Source organism: Pelobates fuscus, chromosome 1, assembly GCF_036172605.1.
Source record: "Pelobates fuscus isolate aPelFus1 chromosome 1, aPelFus1.pri, whole genome shotgun sequence".
NCBI lineage: Eukaryota > Metazoa > Chordata > Amphibia > Anura > Pelobatidae > Pelobates > Pelobates fuscus.
This window is the reverse complement of record NC_086317.1, coordinates 429,713,873-429,735,389: the sequence shown is the minus strand read 5'-3', so window position 1 is coordinate 429,735,389 and position 21,517 is coordinate 429,713,873. Positions and strand designations below refer to the sequence as shown.

The window sequence follows — 21,517 nt, the reverse complement described above, 5'->3', positions numbered from 1 at the left end:
TAAAAACTGTAAGTATGCCCGTGGAATAGAGGGCTTGGAATTCAGCCCAACATACTAAACTATGAAAAGAAGCCAGGAGCAGTAAACCACATAAATTGTGAGTGTGGAGTAGTGTGTGTAAAAATGCAGAAAGATAAGTCCTGCGCTCACTCCCATCACTGGGCGGCTGCAAATGACTACAGTACACATCAGCCCCAATATATAGTAAAAACCAAAGAAAAACAAGTTACCTGCGCTCTCTCCTTAATCCCTATGTATTTTTAAACAAATGGAGTTTTTTTTAGTTACCTCCAATGGCCATGAGAGGATGAGCCCACCTGCCCGCACCAAGGCAGACCCCCCTAGGGGTGATGTGTACGGTAGTCATTTGCAGCCGCCCAGTGATGGGAGTGAGCTCAGGACTTATCTTTCTGCATTTGTATCCATTTTTTTGTATTACTCAGCCTTGTTACAATGCAGCCGCCCATCCCATGTGTTCCCTATTAAGGGTTAATAATGTATAGGGGTTTATATAAAAAATACCCCTTTCTGTCTCAGTAGAGATTTTTGCCAGAGGCTCAAGGAAGCAAGGTGAATGGTTAGAGTTAGGACCCACCTAGGGGGGTCTGCCTTGACGTTGGCAGGTGGGCTCATCCTCTCATGGCCATTGGAGGTAACTAAAAAACCTCCATTTGTTTAGATATACATAGGGATTAAGGAGAGAGCGCAGGTAACTTGTTTTTCTTTGGAGTAGTGTGTGTGTGAATATATGACTGTGTATTTGTTTAACAGTATGTGGATGTGTATGTGTGTATATTCATTAGACTGTGCCTTTGTGTAAAAGTGTGCAGATTTGTAGCAGTGTTTGTGTATATTTCTAACAATGTATGTGTGTAATAATGTGTATGAGTATGTATATGTGTAACAGTGTGTGGGTGTGTATCAATGAGTGTGTGTATATGTGTAACAGCGCGTGAGTAATTCAGAGTGTGTGTGTCAGTGTATGCCAGTTGGCACTTTACTTTTAAACAGGAAGAGCAGTTTGCAAAAGCAATATATAATAATAATAATCATTTCAGATGTTTCTGTCACATGTGAGGACCTCCAGCGTCGCTCATTTCCCCATAGGAAAGCATTTACATTTTTTTTCAATGCTTTCCTATGGGGAGCGCTAATGCGCATGCGCGGCATCGCCGTGCATGCGCATTAGGTCTCCTCGGCCGGTGGGCGGGATCAGTCTCGCCCACCGGCCGACGCAATGCAGAAGAGGAGCGGCGCGGAGGAGGAGACAGCGACGAGGGACATCGTCGCTGCCTCAGGTAAGTTACTGAAGGGGTTTTCACCCCTTCAGTAACCGGGGATTGGTGGGTGGGAGGGAGAGGGACCCTCCTGTGCCAGGAAAACTGGTTGTTTTCCTGGCACTGGAGATTCCCTTTAAGTTGGAATCCAATATTGTTAAAAGGGTAAGGCAGTAGCTGAGTGACAGGCAAGCATGGTCTTGTCACCAGTGGGGTACCTCGTGGATCTGTACTAGGACTGATTCTCTTATGTATGTATTTTTGCTGATGATACTAAGATATGTAACAGGGTTGATGTTCCAGGAAGGATAAGCCAAATGGAAAATTATTTAGGTAAACTAGAAAAATGGCCAGAGTTGTGGCAGCTGACATTTAATGTGGATAAGTGCAAGATAATGCATCTTGGACGTAAAAACCCAAGGGCAGAGTACAGAATATTTGAGAGTCTTAACCTCAACATCTGAGGAAAGGGATTTAGGGGTAATTATTTCTGATGACTTAAAGGTAAGCAGACAATGTGATAGAGCAGCAGGAAATGCTAGCAGAATGCTTGGTTGTATAGGGAAAGGTATTAGCAGTAGAAAGAGGGAAGTGCTCATGCCATTGTACAGAACACTGGGGAGACCACACTTGGAGTATTGCACGCAGTACTGGAGACCGTATCTCCAGAAGGATATTGATACTTTAGAGAGAGTTCAGAGAAGGGCTACTAAACTGGTTCATGGATTGACGGCTAAAAGTTACAAGGAAAGGTTAAAGGAACTTAGGAACTTAACATGTATAGCTTGGAGAAAAGACAAGACAGGGGATATGATAGAAACATTTACATACATAGTAAAGGAGGAGACTATATTTAAAAGAAGAAAAACTACCACAACAAGAGGACATAGTCTTAAATTAGAGGGGCAAAGGTTTAAAAATATCAGGAAGAATTACTTTACTGAGAGGGTAGTGGTTGCACGGAATAGCCTTCCAGCTGAAGTGGTAGAGGTTAACACAGTAAAGGAGTTTAAGCATGCATGGGATAAGCATACGGCTATCCTAGCTATAAGATAAGGCCAGGGACTAATGAAAGTATTTAGAAAATTGGGCAGACTAGATGGGCCGAATGGTTCTTATCTGCCGCCACATTCAATGTTTACTCTATTATACAAGCTGAGGCAAAAACTAAGATACTTACAGTTGGCATCTGATCATAGGAACGAATGGAGGAAAGTCTATCTAAAAGAAGAACAAAAAATAGTTAATTTATCAATAACCTTCTAAATGTAAAAATTACTAATAGTATCGCCATGCTCAGTCACAACTAACAACCAGGATCTCCTGCACCCTCTTTTCTTACAGGGGCAACACTGATATGCGTAAAACTTGCACCCCATAATGTCTCACCTGCAGGGCTGCCCCGGATTTGCTCAGATTTCTGTTGAATAAGAAGAATCTGCCTTTCTATCTGTTTATTTAGCTCAGTTTGTGTTTCATACCTTGTTTTCCATTCATTACCTGTAAAAAAAAAAAAAAGAGAATGTGTTCACTCATCAGCAATGTCAAATGGCTTACAACATGTCATAAGAATTAACAATACATACATGTTTACGTGTGTATGTTTAAAAGGCATATTTTTTTTATTATTTTTTTTTTACATATACAATATATTTACACAGACAATCCTTGAAAACTTCATGCACCACCCTCAACATTTTATTTGAGCCATTTAGCCTGTTCTTGTATCATGATAATGGTGATTATTCAAATATCTTTATATTTTTTACTGTGATTAATAAATGGAATCTTTTTGGCACCTGCATTGAGTCCTGCTGATCAATATCAAAGCAGTGACTTGTCTTTGAAGAAAGGAATATTTGGTTTATACCCCCCAGAATTCAAAGGGGAGGCACCCTAAAGCAAAGTATTCATCACATATCTTAATTTCAGCTGCACCACCACCACTACCAGCTATATATTGTATTTTAGTTTTGTTAGAGAGGGATATTGTCTGGGACATGTCTTTGGGAAGCTGTATCCATATTTAAAACAGTTATGTGTGTTTTCAGGTTTGGTAAGGTTGTGGGATATTGTTATATGTTTGTAAAAGAGAGCAAGAATCGGTCATAGATTTAAGAAAAAAAAACATGTGGGGGTGCACTAAAATCAGAATAGAGTTTATTACAGAACAGCTTCAAGTTTCTTATACAAAATATTTGCTACTTTTGTCACTTAAAGGGACCCTTCAAACACCTAAAGCACTTTAGTTTGTGTTAAATTGTGTGAAAACTGTGTCTTCTTTCTTCAATAGAAATTGGCACTTTTGTAAGTTACCTTGTTACATCTACATGGCTGTCAATCAGACAACTGGTCCTTTTGCTTCCTGGTTTGTTGAGTTCAGTGTAGTTAAACTCAAGAGGCAGACAATTGCCCAGAGCATCTGTCTTGCAAAGACTTCTCATTGAGTGGCATTGGAAAGTCTGTGATTGGACAGCCACAGAAAGTCTGGGCGGGGTAAGAAAGGGAGGGCTTGCAAAGGCAACATACAAGATAACTTCAATGAAAATATACATAATACAATTTGTGCATGTTTTCATTGGGAGCATATTTACTAAACAGTGATTTTTATCTTTTTGTATTTGGGCAGTGGAGTGCCCCTTTAATGTAAAGTAATAATGACAATGTTTGTTCTTCTTACCTTCTTCTTCCACACTGTCCAGTCTCTTTTCCAGTCCTTTGGCGGTGTTTTTTAATTCAAATATTGACACTTGTAACATTTCTCTAAGCAATACCAAGGAAAACAAAAACAAAAAGCAATTCACATAATTGACTTTACGCAAATAAAAAGTTTTTGCATTTATGAAAACGTAAGCTTATTCAATTTCCACAGTTTTTAGATTAGCGGGGTCAGCTCACCAAACACCAAATTTTAATGAATGGAAAACTGAAATGTGAAAGTTCTATCACTTTAGCGGGACTTGAGAATTTTACCAATCAGATATTTTTAATACATTTTTGGAATTCTGGTTTCAATTTTCTACAATCTATTTTTTGTGAATAAACCAATATTGATAATGAGACACAAAAACCTTTACTGTGTCTTCGGATTTGCATTACATGTGACCATCTGCATCATTTCAGTACAATTTTAAGATTGGGAACAAAAACATAAAACCTCTTTTTCTTTTCATATTTACTGACATTTTAAGCCCACACTCAGGGTATTCCTAAATGACCTATAAAATCAAATAATTGTGATAACACAGCTTATACACATAACATTTTGTTAATTTTCAGTTTCTTTTATTTCAAAATGATTAGTGAGAGACTCAGGGGATGTTAAATGCATTTCCATCAGAAATAGATTTTCCAGTAATCGGAAGAGTGCTCTATTCAGTTTAAGAAGCTTTAATCAGATACTTTTAGCCAGTCATGATGAAAACATGTGTCTCTCAGATCAACATCTCTTACTCTGCATTATGTGTTGCATACGAAAACCGTCAACTTAAAATGAGGGAGGATCTCATTACCAAGGAATGCAGTATTACAGAAACTAGCACACACATGCTATCCCAGCAATGCACAAAGAATAGGAGCAGTCAAAAACATGTGTCATGGTAAATTAAGTATTTAGGTCCCTGACCCTCCTTCTTTACTTTAAAAATGAGATTTTACTCACCCCTTTACCAGCGCCGCACCAGTTATGCCATTGCTGGCCACACCTCCATGGCTAAGATTCTCAAATTTGACGATTTCAGACAAACTAATGCTTCTCCATAGGGAGGCTATTGTGCATGCATAACGCTGTGTTGTACCAAAGATGCATTGAATCAATGTGACTCTATGGGGAGCATTCAGAGTTTCCATGCAGAGTGTGGAGATGCTGAACGCCAGTGCTGCACAATCTGCAGCACTGATCCAGGAAGCACCTCTAGTAACGTTCTGCGTTACTGCCATTAGAGGTGTTTCTAGGGAGTAATAGCAGTGTTTACTTTAAAAAAGCTTGCAGATACCAGAATAACTACATTAAGCTGTAGTTGTTCTTGTGACTATAGTGTCCCTTTAAGGCTATAGTAAAAACACAGAGAGAACTCAAATTAGAGAGTTCTGAGCTGCAAAAGTCACTTGTGCTGGATGTGCAACTAGTGCCCAGCACACAATTGATGTCCATGCATTGCGTGAGGACCTCCAGGGTCAGTTAGGAAAAAAATAAGTTGCCTAGTTACCCGGAAGTCCCTCTAGTGGCTGTATGCCAGTGCACTCAGACCACTTCAGTGCCCTTTAACTCTGCACGTGCATTGTGTTGCTAAAATGACACAACCCAGCAACATAACCATTGCAACACCCAGCACCATAACCACTGCAACACCCAGCACCATAACCACTGCAACACCCAGCAACATAACCACTGCAACACCCAGCAACATAACCACTGCAACACCCAGCAACATAACCACTGCAACACCCAGCAACATAACCACTGCAACACCCAGCACCAGAACCATTGCAACACCTAGCACCATAACCACTGCAACACCCAGCACCATAACCACTGCAACACCCAGCACCATAACCACTGCAACACCTAGCACCATAACCACTGCACCACTCAGCACCATAACCACTGCACCACTCAGCACCATAACCACTGCAGCACCATAACCACTGCAGCCCGCTGTATTGTTAATTCCTGTGTCAATAGTAAGGTGGATAAGGACGGACAGACAGACAGCTCACTTCATCTTCCTCTCCAGTTGCACATCTTCGGCGACCCGCTGACTGTCAGCCATGGCCGGATTCCTCTCCACCAGCTCCTGTCCGCCGCAGGCTCTCTGCGATCATTGTCAACAAATGGTGACACTGCGTCGCCATGGAGACAGTAACCCAAGCACGTGACTCGCGAAGAGCGTAGAGTCCTAAACAGAAGAGCGCCAGCGCGTCTTCAAGAAAATCGCCCGAATGAAGGAGAGCTGTTCTATCAGGTATGGTAATCGGATAGAACAGCGGCTGGAACTGGCACGAAGCGAGTCTCCAGTTCAATGGCCGCAGCGACACGGACGTCTTACTACTCAGCATTTAGAACTCTGTGCGGAATGATAAAGTGTGACTGTGTTAGCGCTGCTTGGCGGAGGAAGGGGACCCTGGTGACGTCACGCGTTGCTTGGCGGAGGAAGGGGACCCTGGTGACGTCACGCGCTGTTTGGCGGTCGGTCTGAAATGGACGCCGACCTGAATGCGGATAATCTGCGGGTTTACAGCGGGATGGCGGCCGCCCTGGGTAATACACCGCGAGGCTGCATGATGGACCGTTCATTGCCCAGTACCCAGCCTTTAACCCCTTGCTGACATGTTATCATATAACATTTAATGATTAACCCATTACTGACATGTAATCATAGCTACAATGATTAACCCCTTACTGACATGTTATCATAGCTACAATGATTAACCCCTTACTGACATGTTATCATAGCGGCAATGATTAACCCCTTACTGACATGTTATCATAGCTACAATGATTAACCCCTTACTGACATGTTATCATAGCTACAATGATTAACCCCTTACTGACATGTCATCATAGCTACAATGATTAACCCCTTACTGACATGTTATCATAGCTACAATGATTAACCCCTTACTGACATGTTATCATAGCGGCAATGATTAACCCCTTACTGACATGTTATCATAGCGGCAATGATTAACCCCTTACTGACATGTTATCATAGCTACAATGATTAACCCCTTACTGACATGTTATCATAGCTACAATGATTAACCCCTTACTGACATGTTATCATAGCTACAATGATTAACCCCTTACTGACATGTGATCATAGCTACAATGATTAACCCCTTACTGACATGTTATCATAGCTACAATGATTAACCCCTTACTGACATGTTATCATAGCTACACTGATTAACCCCTTACTGACGTGTAATCATAGCGGCAATGATTAACCCCTTACTGACGTGTAATCATAGCGGCAATGATTAACCCCTTACTGACATGTTATCATAGCTACACTGATTAACCCCTTACTGACATGTTATCATAGCTACAATGATTAACCCCTTACTGGCATGAAATCATAGCTGCAATGATTAACCCCTTACTGGCATGAAATCATAGCTGCAATGATTAACCCCTTACTGACGTGTAATCATAGCGGCAATGATTAACCCCTTACTGACGTGTAATCATAGCGGCAATGATTAACCCCTTACTGACGTGTAATCATAGCGGCAATGATTAACCCCTTACTGACGTGTAATCATAGCGGCAATGATTAACCCCTTACTGACGTGTAATCATAGCGGCAATGATTAACCCCTTACTGACGTGTAATCATAGCGGCAATGATTAACCCCTTACTGACGTGTAATCATAGCGGCAATGATTAACCCCTTACTGACGTGTAATCATAGCGGCAATGATTAACCCCTTACTGACGTGTAATCATAGCGGCAATGATTAACCCCTTACTGACGTGTAATCATAGCGGCAATGATTAACCCCTTACTGACGTGTAATCATAGCGGCAATGATTAACCCCTTACTGACGTGTAATCATAGCGGCAATGATTAACCCCTTACTGACGTGTAATCATAGCGGCAATGATTAACCCCTTACTGACGTGTAATCATAGCGGCAATGATTAACCCCTTACTGACGTGTAATCATAGCGGCAATGATTAACCCCTTACTGACGTGTAATCATAGCGGCAATGATTAACCCCTTACTGACGTGTAATCATAGCGGCAATGATTAACCCCTTACTGACGTGTAATCATAGCGGCAATGATTAACCCCTTACTGACGTGTAATCATAGCGGCAATGATTAACCCCTTACTGACGTGTAATCATAGCGGCAATGATTAACCCCTTATTGACATTTAATACCATGATAAACCCCTTACTGACATGTAATATAACATGTAATGACAAACCCCTTACTGACATACAATACCATGAGAAACCCCTTACTGACATACATGTAATCCTATATACAATGTGCCACAATGTTACAAAGAGGATAAAGAAGCGGGTTAATGACAAACATAATAATAATGGCAAAAACCAAAAGGTGAAGGGGTCCATGCTCAAAGGAGCTTACATTCTGGATGCCTTTATTATGATTTGGTTAATTATGTAGAAATAATTTAGGTTGATGTACTTAAAGTGCAACTGTCACTTCTCTTTTATAGGTAATATGCTTTTTGTACTGTTTTATTCAATGGTGTAAATTCCAGAGAAGTGACCGTTCCCCTTTAATTTGTAACCTAGGCATTGGTTATTTTAGGGAGTGATGGTGGATTATGTTCAGGATGGCCTGGGATTGGTTGGAGACGTGTCACTGATTCACTCGAAGTGGGTGTATGAACTCTATGCACATTCATGTCAAGATGGTAGGCTGCCATATACTACTGAGGCACTTGCATATGGACTGATCTGGCCTGTATTCATCCCAAGTGTAAGTTGAACATTTTTATTTAAACGTCATCCTCTGATGTTCTGCATTCAATTGGAGGAGCGAGGCTCTCGTTGACACTTCTCGCCCCTAATGCTTCTTTATGAGAAGCATTGGATTGGATGAGAAGAGGAGTCACCGTGACATCATGGGAGGCGAGTCAGGTTGCTGCAACTGTGGTGTTCTTATGCTTTACACATCTTGTGTGTTACATTACAAAATTGTGTAATATGATGCGTTTGCGCCAGAGATTTCATTTAAGCTTCGAGATTAGTAAAGCATTTTAAGGAACACTCTAAAGTTAAAAGTAAATATTTTTTACATTAGGTGTGTATACTTTTTTTTTTTTACTTTAAATAAAAAAAAAGTAAAGTTGCAGAAAACAACTTAACTAACCTAAAATCCAGACTCCTTAATGCAGATCAAATTAATGCTTGAATAGAAGCATTAGGCCCTCCCCACAGGAATGCATTGGTTCAATTCTTTCCTATGGGGCTTTTACTGACACTGGATGTCCTCATGCAGAGCATCAAAGTTGGTTAGCTGACAAGAAGTGACAGTATGATTGACAGCCACTAGAGGCAGTCTTAGTCATGCAATGTAATTATTGCAGTTTCACATTGCAGGGCTAAGTGGGACTGGAACACTGCACCCAGACCACTTCAATCACATGAAGTGGTGGGTGACTGTAGTGTCCCTTTAAGTCCTGCATTACTTGCCAGACCTAAAAGTTGTTTAGGATCACAAAGCTCCTCTTGTGTGATTGCTGGGAATAGATAGGACCTTTGCTGATGTTTAGTGGAATGCTAACTCTAGCATGGGCTATTTATTTAACAGTTTCTGAGGGGAAAAAAAAGAAATAAGGCCCACATTAATATTATGTTTGATGTTTGTGAATTTTCAAGCAGTAGTCTTTCACAGCTCCCACGCACAATTACTCCCTGGAATTTGAAAAGGTTGAAGCCTTCGGTGTCCAGCGTTTTGGCTTCTCTGGGCTACATTGAGCACAGAGGAATTGTCTTGGGCCGGACATAAAAGCTATAATATAATTAGTTTATATAATAAAACTTCAAAAGCCCTTTTCCTTAACTTGTTTATTAGATAACTTCCTTATTTTTTATCCTTATGTGGGATTGCCATATTTAAGGATTGCAACTTAGGGTGCTACTTAGGGTGCTATCTATTAAACACATACACCTGTATATACATATGCACACATAACCACACACAAAACCTATACACACAGTCACAGATTTACACATATGATCACTGACTTGCGCGCACACACAATCACAGACATACACACACACTCTCACTGACCAAACACATACACAAAAATCACATATACACATTTAGTACTAAAGAGGTCCACCCAGCCTCCCTACCGTGCTATGGGAGAGCTGGAATGGATCCCCTCTCCCTGGTGGCTAGCAGTTGTTGCTGGGCTGGGACCTCTGTGCTCTTCCTGCACAGGTTCCTTGCGCTCCCTGCAGTAATGCCAATGCTGGGATGATGTCATATCCCGGCGGCTGGCTCTCTGCAGGGCACATCATGAGGAGGACAGAATGTAAAGTGCTGCTCCCTGCCTCCCTCGTTACCCGACAGCTCGGACGACAACCAGGCTGTGCTTCTAGCGGTCCCGTGCCGCATTCAGGCCGCAGGTTGTAAACCCCTGGTTTAAGCAGTGGTCCTTAACTAGTTTTGATGGTAACAGAATTTGGTCCTGGGGTATCTCTGCGGCGTTAAATGAATCATGGAGCAGGTCCCACTAAGCATAAAAAGATCTTGCAGACATGCTACATAGGTATTCATCATTCCAGTTCTGGTTTAGTGACTTCATGAATTGAGAGTTACCGGTTATCATGGGCATAACTCCAAAACTTTAATTTTTGATTCTGGCATCTTGTGCTTAACAAATATTGAGTCTGGACTCCACTTGCAACCAGGCTTTCCTAGCAACTACCTCCACACGTAGGCTGAGGCATGAATACATTTACTAAGCATTGGGTATAAGGAGTCACAGCGCATCGGTTATGGGTTACATTAATTCCATCCTGCCTGTTGGCTATGGGACAGAGGACTTGTGTGCAATTGGCATGAGGCAGAGATAGACCCATTGTATGTCTGATACAGATTCTACCATACTGTGCCAAAGCTACGTTTGGCATTTCATGTCCTATTACCCATGTTGTTGAGCCAGTCCAGGTAGGATACCTGTGTCTTTCTAGCCACATGCTATGAATATAAAACTGAGCTCTTCAGAGCAGCAGCAGACCATATTACAATCACAGGCAGGCAGCTTGTGCCTATTCCATTGTGTGGGCTTGGAACTTCAGCAATGTTAATCTAGCCCTGCACCATCCTACAACCAATGAAAACAAATGGATGGACATAATTCACTGCCAATTCTCTGTTTATTAACTGCCACAGATGTTGTGAGCGACTAGCAGGGATATTTTCTTAACCAGTTGCCTACTGGCAGCTTAAATAATGTGTAGCCAATAGTAAATATTACAGATTTTTGCTGTTTGGTAAGCAAGAACATCCTAATGTGTAACATAAAGTGTTAGTTTGATGCATTTTCAGCTTTTTCTATTATTATTATTATTATTTTCCTGAATAGTTTAGTTTTATTTTAACAATTCTAGGAACCCAATAAGAATTGCAATATCTTTTCGTCCCCCCTTACAGAGAAGCTAACCAGTGAAGCAACTGTTTTGGCTGAACATCACAAGAAAATGAAAGAGTACAATGTCTCCTTAAAACAATTAAACTCAAACTTTAATCAGGTACAGTATTATTGAAATATCTAATTATAATTTTTTTTTAACGGTTTCTGGAACATCATTAACGTTTTATACAGATCCTAAATCCTCTTTCCTAACAGGTGTTTTCATCCTCTTACACTGCCCACCCTCCCCCAATTTATGCACTGCCCTCTCCCTTCCACCACTCTAATACACAGCCCCACTCCCTCCCCCAATTTAATACACTGCTCCCCAATTTAATACACTGGCACTCTCCCTAATCCAGATTAATACAGTGTACAGTGTCCCCTCCCTTCCTCAAATTAATACAGTGCCCACTCCCTCCCCTAATTTAATACACTAGCTCCCTCAAATGAATACACTGCTCCCCAATTTAATACACTAGCTCCCTCCCTAATCCAGATTAATACAGTGTACACTGTCCCCTCCCTCCCTCAAATTAATGCAGTGCCCACTCCCTCCCCCAATTTAATGAATGTACTACAGAGGAAGGTCTTCCCAAATGAATGTACTACAGAGGAAGGTCCCCCAAGCCCCTTTTCCCCTACCTTAAGATGAGCCGCCTGTCCTCCAGTTCCAGCCCGGCTTTTCTCTGCAAGCAGGTCAGAAACTCCTCTGGCACTGCGAGCAGGAGGGAAGAGGGGGTGGCTGCCCTGCTCTGCCAACAGATAGTCACTGTACCCTCTAGTGGCTGTGGGAGTTGCAGCCACAGCACAAAGCGGCCCGCAAATATATTCATTATGGGCCGCAAGTTGGCATGCTTGCTCCACAGTATTATACTAGGAGTGTTTCTATATGTCTCCTTACACATTAATTTTATCACCGATAATATGTTAACTTTTACAATCTAATTGCATAGCATCACTCTCTCATGGTTATTTGCAGATCGGGGGGTTGTCTAGAAAAAAATAAGGAACTTAAAGTTTTAGGTCAGAATAGCTGAATTTGTGAAAACAACTAACTTTGCTTATTTTAACCTAATATTTTCCCTATCCTGTTACCTGTGTAGTGTCCATACATTGTAAGGAATAAGTATTTCAGAACTTAAGTTAAACATTTTGGCTTTTTGTTACAGGATAACATAAAATGTGGGTTGTTGGTATTCATGGATAAACTATGGTGCATTTTATGTATAATTTTATGCTGTACTTTCTTTTTTAGGTCCAGTCAAGGCTTGAACGTGTTGCAGCTATTAAACCAGGATTCAGCAAAGTCAATTTATGAGGAGATGTCCTGTGCACAGTTTATTTGTAAATATTTTCCTTTCATCGTATGATTTTTATAAACCTCAAAAACAAATTTGCCATAAGTGGGTTTTTTTTTGTTTGTTTTTTTTAAGAATATCATCTATATTGCAAGGTTTGTTTGTAATTAAACTATTCCCTTAAAATTGAATTAAAAAAAAAAAAAAAGTTAAAATATCCAAGCTCTGGGTGAATTTGAGAATATTTCCAACTTTGTTATTGCATCTTACATTTCACGATTTATTTTTCAGTATTTACTAAACCACTGTTTTGTATGTATGTGTAAAAATAAATTTAAAAATAAGTAATTTAAGGAACAACCCAATATAGGTTTGACTTTATATCTGGAGTCTGCCAGGCACCACTCCCCACCTCCACTGTCAATGACAGAGCCAAGTCATGCAGGGCTGGCTCATTAGTGGATGTCTCTCAGCCAATGGGCTATGTCCTGCACGACCAGTTTTACCACTTACAATGGAGGGGGTGCCACCACACACTCTAATGTGTTGTAGTGGTTATGGTGCTTTTAGTGTTCCTTTAGTATGAATAGTTGGCATAACATATAAAATACCTAGAGGACAACTTCTCCGTATTAGTTGTACCACATTTTTCTACACAAGATGTAGTTTTAAGCAAAGCTTTTGGAAAAAGCTTATACATAAAATTATGACATGAGTCAGACATCTGGATAAATAAACCACTATTCTCAAAGGGGCTCAAGTCATTTTGGAAGAAAAGGTTTGCTGGCTGTTCCCTTCTCCCCTAACTGCGAGTCATCATAATCAAACTTTATTTTACTAAAATAAGGAAATATATGAACAAAAATAAAGCAATAAGGGCTGTCAAAGGCCAATTGAAAAGAAATTCCATTAGAAACATTTGTTTAAAAAACAGACTGAACATTTTTAAATAATGATGGCAAGTTTAACACAGGTTGTATTTAGAAATATAGTAAATTGCATCAAATACATTGGAAGCTAAACTTTTCACATCTTTAAAAAAGTGCTGAATTGAATTATTCTGCTAATGTAAGATAGTACTGCTAAATCTAAGGCACACAGCAAAGATTTAGTGTTTTGTTTTTCCACAAAGTGCCAGGTTATAACATTTGCAAATTGTGTAGCATGTTTTGTGCCATGCATGTGGATATTGGAACATGAGAGCACTCTTAAAGGTAAAGTCTTACATTAGGTTTTACTTGGCTGTCATGCCTTGCCATGGCTGCCGTTTATTACTGATTATCTCAGCCAATCCAATGCTTGTCCAAAAAGAGGCATTGAGGGGCCTACTGCAAATGTGCAGCAAATGTCTCTGCATCAATTAGCATCTCGTCATAAAGATGCATTACATGAGTGCATGGGGAGCATTCAGCCTCTTCATGCGGAGTGTAAGAATGCTGAAGGGCAATAGTGCAGGGCCATAATAATAAGCACCTTTAGTGGCTGACTGATAGTTACTTGGTGTTCTTAGGGACAAATGTAAACACTGCCTTCTTAGAGAAATGGCAGTGCTTATAGAGCAGCTTGTACAGGGTCAGGCTCTTTGTACCAAAAGCACTACATTAAGCTCTAGTGGTGTGGTTTATTACAGTTTCCCTTTAATACATATATACACTGTCCATCTTTCCACGGACAGCAAATATATTCAGTGAACAGGTGGTGTCAGCAGAAGCAATTTGTCAAAATGCTCTTCAGAACACAAATCCATGAACAGTGCAATACAATCATAATTCACTTTCCTGATCCCAGGAGTTAAAGGGGAATGCTAAAGCACCGTAACTGCCGCTCACTACAGCAGTAATGTTATCAGCACACCCATCGGCCATTCTCTGGTTATGGGAAACTGTTTTCAAATTGTTTGGCACAAAGTGTTCCCCGGCCCGACCCCTTGCGATGAAGTTGGCTAATGAAGAAATGCCACTTTCATATTGGCAATATGATTTTGATATTAGCTGACCTGCTAAGCCAATGAATGCCATTGAGATGTGGACATAATTTATATTTCTAATGTGTAAGTGCAAAGCCCATGCTTTGGACATCTGAGAAGATCCTCGGTGCCAGACATTTAAAACGTTTGACACGTAACCAGGGGATAGAGCCAGGAGATGACTGGCACCAGTTATGATGCCCTTTAATCTTTTACAATGCTAATCAGTAAAACCAATAGTTTTTATTGCACACAAGTAGATATTGTTTTAGTAGCACTTACTATACCCAGGGTAATCTAGAGGAGCTAGATTAGAGTTTAAATTTCCCTTCATTGGTTTGATGCACACAGTTTGCTTGTTGATAAATGGGTACTAAAACACGCATATAGGAAATTTCACATATCGGACACAACTGTGTAAACTTTGAAAAAGGAATGCTTTATTGGATTTCAGTTCTCCTGTTCAACCTTTAAAAATAAATAAAAAATATAATACATAAAGCTGTCAGATAAGCTATAGATTTGGGGTCATCAGTAATTGCATACTTCAGAACAGTTAATCACGTCAATCCAAACCACACCGCTTATTAAATATACTCCAATAAGCTACACTTTAAATGAGGGGAATATCTTTTTTTATTATTCACCTTGTACCTACCCTTAACCTTATAATTATAGAATGATTATTCTATAAAATCCATTGTAGATGTAATGACTAGAATGTCAGTGAAACTGAATTAAGGGATCTTTGCCTGGAAAAAGTTTTAAAAAATATTTTAACTTTTCATAAATATGTTCCGATTACTTTTGTTTGTAATAAGTAATACATATTTTCTGGTTTAAAACATACAATATAATTATTTTTCATAAAATATTATATAAGGTTTTTTTTTACAATGTGTGTTACAATTATTATCTGGAGCTAAGTCTCTAAAAAAAATGTTTGCGCCATGTTAAACAACTAATGAGAACAATATGCATAGTACTGCACAGGCTATAGGGAGCCAGTGGCGGCTAACCAATTATAAGATACCAGCACGTGTAGAGATGCAGTGAGGAGGCAGGTACAGTAAACCATCTTTGCTGACCGTACAGCAAGTCGTTTTAGCAAACTGTAGTGTATAAATTTAAGATGTTAATAAAACACCATGGTCATTTTAAAATTAGCAACCGTTATCTACAAACTTAGTTTGTTTTAAGATAGAATGGTGTTCAATGCTCAGTGTGTTATTTTAGGTTTCATTAGATGTTTTGCAATAAATATGGTGAGATTTAAGAAATACTTGTAAAAAGAAAAAAAAAAACTGACCTTTTACTCTATACCAGGTGTGTCCAAAAGGTAGATCCCCAGATGTTTGAAAACGACAGCTTCCATGATGCTTTGCCACTCAAAGCATCATGGGAGTTGTAGTTTTAAAACATCTGGGCATCTTCCTTTCTGGCACCCCTGCTCTATACTTTAGGCAATTCTAAAAGGCACAGGTTCACGGTCAGTCTTTAGGACACACAGCTATAGACGCTCCATTCCTAAATCTGTACTGCTTAAGAAAACATCCTGAGAACTAAATTAAATTATTTTTTGTGTGTTTGTGTGCGCACGCATGTGCAGACTGGAATGACACACCAGCTCTATCTAGAGTTCAAACCAGATACCAATGTAAAGCTCCACACCATCGGCTATAACAGTAAAGGCTTTGACTGTGCTAGAAGCAAAAGCTTGTCAAGAGGGGAACCAAAACTTATCGCCTGAATGTCCACACAGAGTAAGTCAATTCACACATTAAGGCAAGGTTAAATGATTAGAAGGATCAGTGTGGTGGCCCCTCTTTTTTGTCTTCCTTCTCAATTATTTTGTACTCGTTGAGGATTACGTGACTGGTTTCCTTCGCAGTTTTCTTCACAATTGCTTTGATTCCAAGATGATCAATATTAAATGCTGTTACTCCAACATTGATGGCAGAATTCATAGCATTGTCTGTGGCGTGGCCAGCGTCTTTGCCAAACCTGCATTAGAAATCAAATGCATTTCAGAATCATCTAATTTTAAATTAAAAACTTAATGATCAAGTTTGGCCTGGAAATCGTCAAAATCACCAAACCTCAATCAATCATGCCAGTTACAGTAACAAACTATTGGTTCACTTTTTAAAATGGGGTAGATTTATCAATGTACACAAACCAACAGCACATGGAGAGACAAAAATTGTATTAAATTGCCAGGTGCAAACCATATAAACACTCCCTCAAATGTTTCAAATACCTATAGAATGCACACTATAACAATGTCAAAAATCTTAGCTTTATTATGTACAAAAAGTACCAAAGCAAAAACATACAAGAAAAATAAACACAATGACAGAAGCACCAAGGGTACCCTTGATAAAGGCAGCCCGTTGGTGCCGAAATGTTGGGGGGGTTTGGTGACTCGTGTTTCTGTCTTGAGGCTTGTAAGAATCTTTTTGGTATTTTACCATTACATTATTGTATTTGCCCTTGCTTCTGTCATTGTGTTTATTTTTCTTGTATGTTTTCGCTTTGGTACGTTTTGTACATAATAAAGCCAAGTTTTTTGACATTGTTATAGTGTGCATTCTATATTCTATAGATATTTAGATTTATCAATGTAGCTCTGGTGTAAGGATATTTAAATCCTACCAGAGATTATGCACCTTGAAAGTATTGTTTTTACTCATCTGATGAGTACCCTGCCTTACTGGCTATATAGAATACAAAATGAATCCTGCAGATTATTTGACATTATCTTTGTATATATGTGTGCTGGCATCACATTGATAGATCTCCCCCAATATATAGTATTGAAAATCATTTTGAATGATAAAAAAATTTTTAAAATTTTTTTTTTTTTTAAATCAAGTAAAATACAATCATGAATATTAAGCAATTGTATCATTTAAGATTAGAATTTAAGTTACAGTTTCTTAGATGCATTTGCATAATGACAATTGGTGTTTTGAGATAAATGCTGGGCTTCTGGAGGACTTACCTCTCCTTCATGTGAAAAGGTGGAAGACCGCTTGAAAGAATAATGTGCGGGTTTCCTATATACCATGGGACCTTTTATTTTTCCCTGGCTACACCATACTAACCTGTAGCCCACCTAATAAACAGCCCCGTGCCACTTACTTGGTCCTCTAAATCACTGCCATTCAGTTCCTAAAGGTTATCCCCAAACATACCTACCCAATCTTTAGTACTGTGAACACTTCCATTTACCCCCAAACTCTCCCACTCTGTTCATATCTTTTTTTTTTTTTTTTTTTTTTTAAAGGGTAACTTCATAACTGCTCAGTTTTCAATCTAACTTGTTTAAGGACCAAACTTCTGGAATAAAAGGGAATCATGACATGTCACATGTCATGTGACCTTAAGGGGTTAAATAAAACCTTTTTTTTTTCTCTCTTACCTGGAATCCAGCACCAGGCAAAGCACTGCATGGAGGCAGGAGGGAGTGCCCACATAGAGGAGAAAGCTAGATTTTTATGTCTGTTGCCAGCGTGCAGTGCGTTCTGATGACAGACTTACAATATACACGATTGACGTAGAAAGCAAGAAACAGAGGTCTCGGCTGCCAGTGTCACGTGTGCTGGAGGTGCAACTAGCCCCTTGCACACAATTACAAATCTCTGTATGTGTAGTGTTTCAAGCAGAAACCCTCTGCATACATATTCCTACCACCACGACCACTTCAAATCACTAAAGTAAATCACTAGAGTAACCCTTTAAATAGGTTAGTAGTAACACAGTTTAACTCCATTAGCCCACCCACTGTGTAGCAGGTAGAGCAAGCCTAAATTACTTTCTGGTGTGGCAGGTATCCACTGAAATAAGGAACTTCACACAGGAGTACATTTTTATTTTTTAATTCATGGTTTTTGCATATTTTAACATAAGTGAATAAGAAAGCTACGCTGTTACTGATACACCAATTTCCCCAGGTTTGACTAATAAAAAAAAATAATAATATATATATATATATATATATATATATAAAAAAATAACAAGGTTCTATATATTCTGAAGGTTGGAGTTCGCACCCAGGCGTTTACAAGACCGGGAGCAGTGAGTGAGTGGGGGACACGTGGAAAATATATATATATATATATATTTTAAATGAATAATGGAGTATTGGGAATTATTCCTTTAGGCACCCCTCTTCCAAACATTAAAAATAAGTTATAAAATAAGTTTTTACTTACCTGGAATCCAGCACGGCTTTCCATGCACCCTCCTGACTTCACCATGTCCTATCAAACAGCTTCTCATAGGGAAGCCTTTGATTGGATGTTTTAGCCGGCACAGAGCCAGTGTCAGGAGGGATTCTTGAAAAATAAAAAAACGGAGCTGAGGGGATAGGGAGGCGGGAGGGCTGCGTGACAAGACAAGAGTGGAAAGTCTGCAGAGCTTGCAAAGGAATCATCAAATTAAGTCTTTGCCAACATGCAGTGCGCACTGATGACCGGTGTAAAATATGCACAGAATTTACATTTGGCAGTCCAGACAGAGTTTCAGGCTCCCAAAGTTACTTGTGCCAGCGGTGTAACACCCTCCCAACACACAAATTGAAATAACTGAAACATCCAGATTCCTTCCTCCGTAACCACTTTCAAAAGCAGACGTGGTCATGGACATTGGAGTAACCCTTTAACACTATGTTGCTGCAATGCATCAAGAAACCAATATAGAGAAAATCAATAAACTGAATTATACCACATCTATTGGATTTGGAGTCATTTAAAAGTGAATCATTTTAAATTAATTCATACCATCATTCGTATATTAACTGTATTTAACACAACATTAAGTATAGTACAGCTGCATTTACTACACACGTTAAACCCTTCATCCTTTAAGAAACAAATCAATGTTTAAAAACCAGATCCAACAGTATAGAGCGAGCTGAAGACTAAATTTGGTGTTTGGTATTCGTTAGGAATGCACAGAGATTGAGTAATTGATCAATTAAACAGGTACAAACATATACCAAGTATTTACATGTATTATCTTCAATGCAGGTTCCCCCATATCTAGATAAAAAGAAATAATTTGGTTATAATGTAGGGATACTGCAAATTGAAATTGGCTCGACATAGGACCATTTTTAATGGTTTATTGAATTGCGTTCTCATATGGTCAGGACAGATACAGATAAGACCATTAGATCTATTATTTAACATTCCTTTAAATTTCTCATGTATTTCTTACAATTCACGAATAGCAGTGAAGGCTAACCTTTTCATTATATTTCTCATTCTGTAGTGTATTGCACATAAACAATTATCTTAACGAGACAGTTTAAATCAATTCTGTCTACCTAGTGTTTAGAACAGCTTGCTAGTAATCAATACGGAAATGCTTTAGAATAGTTGTAATCGTAAGAAAAGAAGCAAAAAGGGGAAAACATTTTTTAATGTTTCGTACTTTCATCCATTTACTGGAATGCAATTCAATCTCGGACAATTTTTCCTCCCAAAGACTGACCACTGTATCATTGCAGGGACTGTCAAAACACAGCTTACATGTACACTAACTATTGGCACGAATATAAACTTTTTAAAACAAAGTTATGACAATAGCGGCAACTCTAAGACCGTAAATAAAATAAAAACAAATGCTTCTGCAAGCAAGTTCAGTTTTTATAAAAGAGTAATAACAGATATATGTATTAGGCAGGTTTCTATTGTCTTATATATACTTCCAGGAAGAGTGCATTTTTGGAAGGCTGCATGGTAACACTTTCTTTAAGCTCAAACAATACTTGAATGTTATTCTAATTTGCTGGTTAGTGGTTTTTTTTTTTTATGGTCAATCATAACACAACTCAAATGTTAAATAACATGGCTTGTGTTTATAATGGCCATTTAGCTAGTCCGCCTGACTAGCAGGGTCTGGATTCCAGTTCCAGGCCTTAAAAGAACAAAAAATCATCTCAGGTCTGCATAGTTTAATTTAACACTAACACCTCTTTAATAAAAATGTATTAAAACTGCTAAACAGAGCTACACTAGTGTCTTCGAGATCCAAGAACTCAAATGCAGAATCGTTGCAGTGAGCAAACCATTTTCTAAGATAAAGGTGTATGTACAAGATATCTGCAGGGCATTTAAAGGTGAGTAAGCAATAGAGCCAGCTGACAGACAAAATAGTTAATTGTTTACTTAACTAAATATTGTGATTATGATTTGGTGTTGTTTCATTTACTTTTATTGTACTATACTTCCAGGGTTTGAAAGTCGAAAAGAATAGTATATTTGAGCGCTTATTTAGTGTTAATCTATTTTTGCACATATATTTTTTTATCTCTAAGCTGCTACCACACTGGACTATTTTGAGAGAACTTAAAGGACCACTCTAGGCACCCAGACCACTTCAGCTTAATGAGGTGGTCTGGGTGCCAGGTCCTTCTAGGGTTAACCCATTTTTTCATAAACATAGCAGTTTCAGAGAAACTGCTATGTTTATGAATGGGTTAAGCCTTCCCCCTATGTCCTCTAGTGGCTGTCTCATTGACAGCCGCTAGAGGCGCTTGCGTGCTTCTCACTGTGATAGCACGCCAGCGTCCATAGGAAAGCATTATGAATGCTTTCCTATGTGACCGGCTGAATGCGCGCGCAGCTCTTGCCGCGCGTGCGCATTCAGCCGACGGGGAGGAGAAGAGGCGGATCGGAGGAGGAGAGCAGGAGGAGATCTCTCCGCCCAGCGCTGGAAAAAGGTAAGATTTAACCCCTTTCCCCTTTCCAGAGCCGGGCAGGAGGGGGTCCCTGAGGGTGGGGGCACCCTCAGGGCACTCTAGTGCCAGGAAAACGAGTATGCTTTCCTGG

At 39.4% G+C, this 21,517-nt stretch overlaps 2 protein-coding genes and 1 long non-coding RNA gene across 5 annotated transcripts in view; 1 reads left to right on the top strand and 2 right to left on the bottom strand.

Annotated features, from left to right (window-relative positions):
- CCDC169 (coiled-coil domain containing 169) overlaps positions 1-6,131 on the bottom strand; it is a 31,927-nt gene extending 25,796 nt beyond the window's left edge. The window contains exons 1-4 of the mRNA XM_063444868.1: positions 5,997-6,131; positions 3,958-4,040; positions 2,667-2,777; positions 2,458-2,498 (exon numbers count right to left, since the gene is read on the bottom strand). Coding sequence (XP_063300938.1) covers positions 2,458-2,498; positions 2,667-2,777; positions 3,958-4,040; positions 5,997-6,049 — 288 coding nt within the window. The 5' untranslated portion in view covers positions 6,050-6,131. The remainder of the gene's footprint in view (positions 1-2,457; positions 2,499-2,666; positions 2,778-3,957; positions 4,041-5,996) is intronic.
- Positions 6,132-6,413: 282 nt separating this feature from the next.
- On the top strand, positions 6,414-12,839 carry LOC134597984 (uncharacterized). The gene is made up of 3 exons (XR_010090340.1): positions 6,414-6,537; positions 11,432-11,529; positions 12,670-12,839. It is a non-coding gene; the product is annotated as an uncharacterized LOC134597984 (long non-coding RNA).
- A 2,257-nt stretch (positions 12,840-15,096) lies between these two features.
- Positions 15,097-21,517, bottom strand: part of SPART (spartin) — a 32,759-nt gene continuing 26,338 nt past the window's right edge. For 2 of the 3 annotated variants that reach the window (XM_063429098.1, XM_063429105.1), the window contains exon 8: positions 15,097-16,682. In XM_063429098.1, the coding sequence (XP_063285168.1) occupies positions 16,487-16,682 (196 nt within the window). In that variant the 3' untranslated portion in view covers positions 15,097-16,486. Of the gene's footprint in view, positions 16,683-19,691; positions 19,724-21,517 lie in introns of all 3 variants that reach the window. The other variant, XM_063429112.1, reaches the window with a different exon arrangement.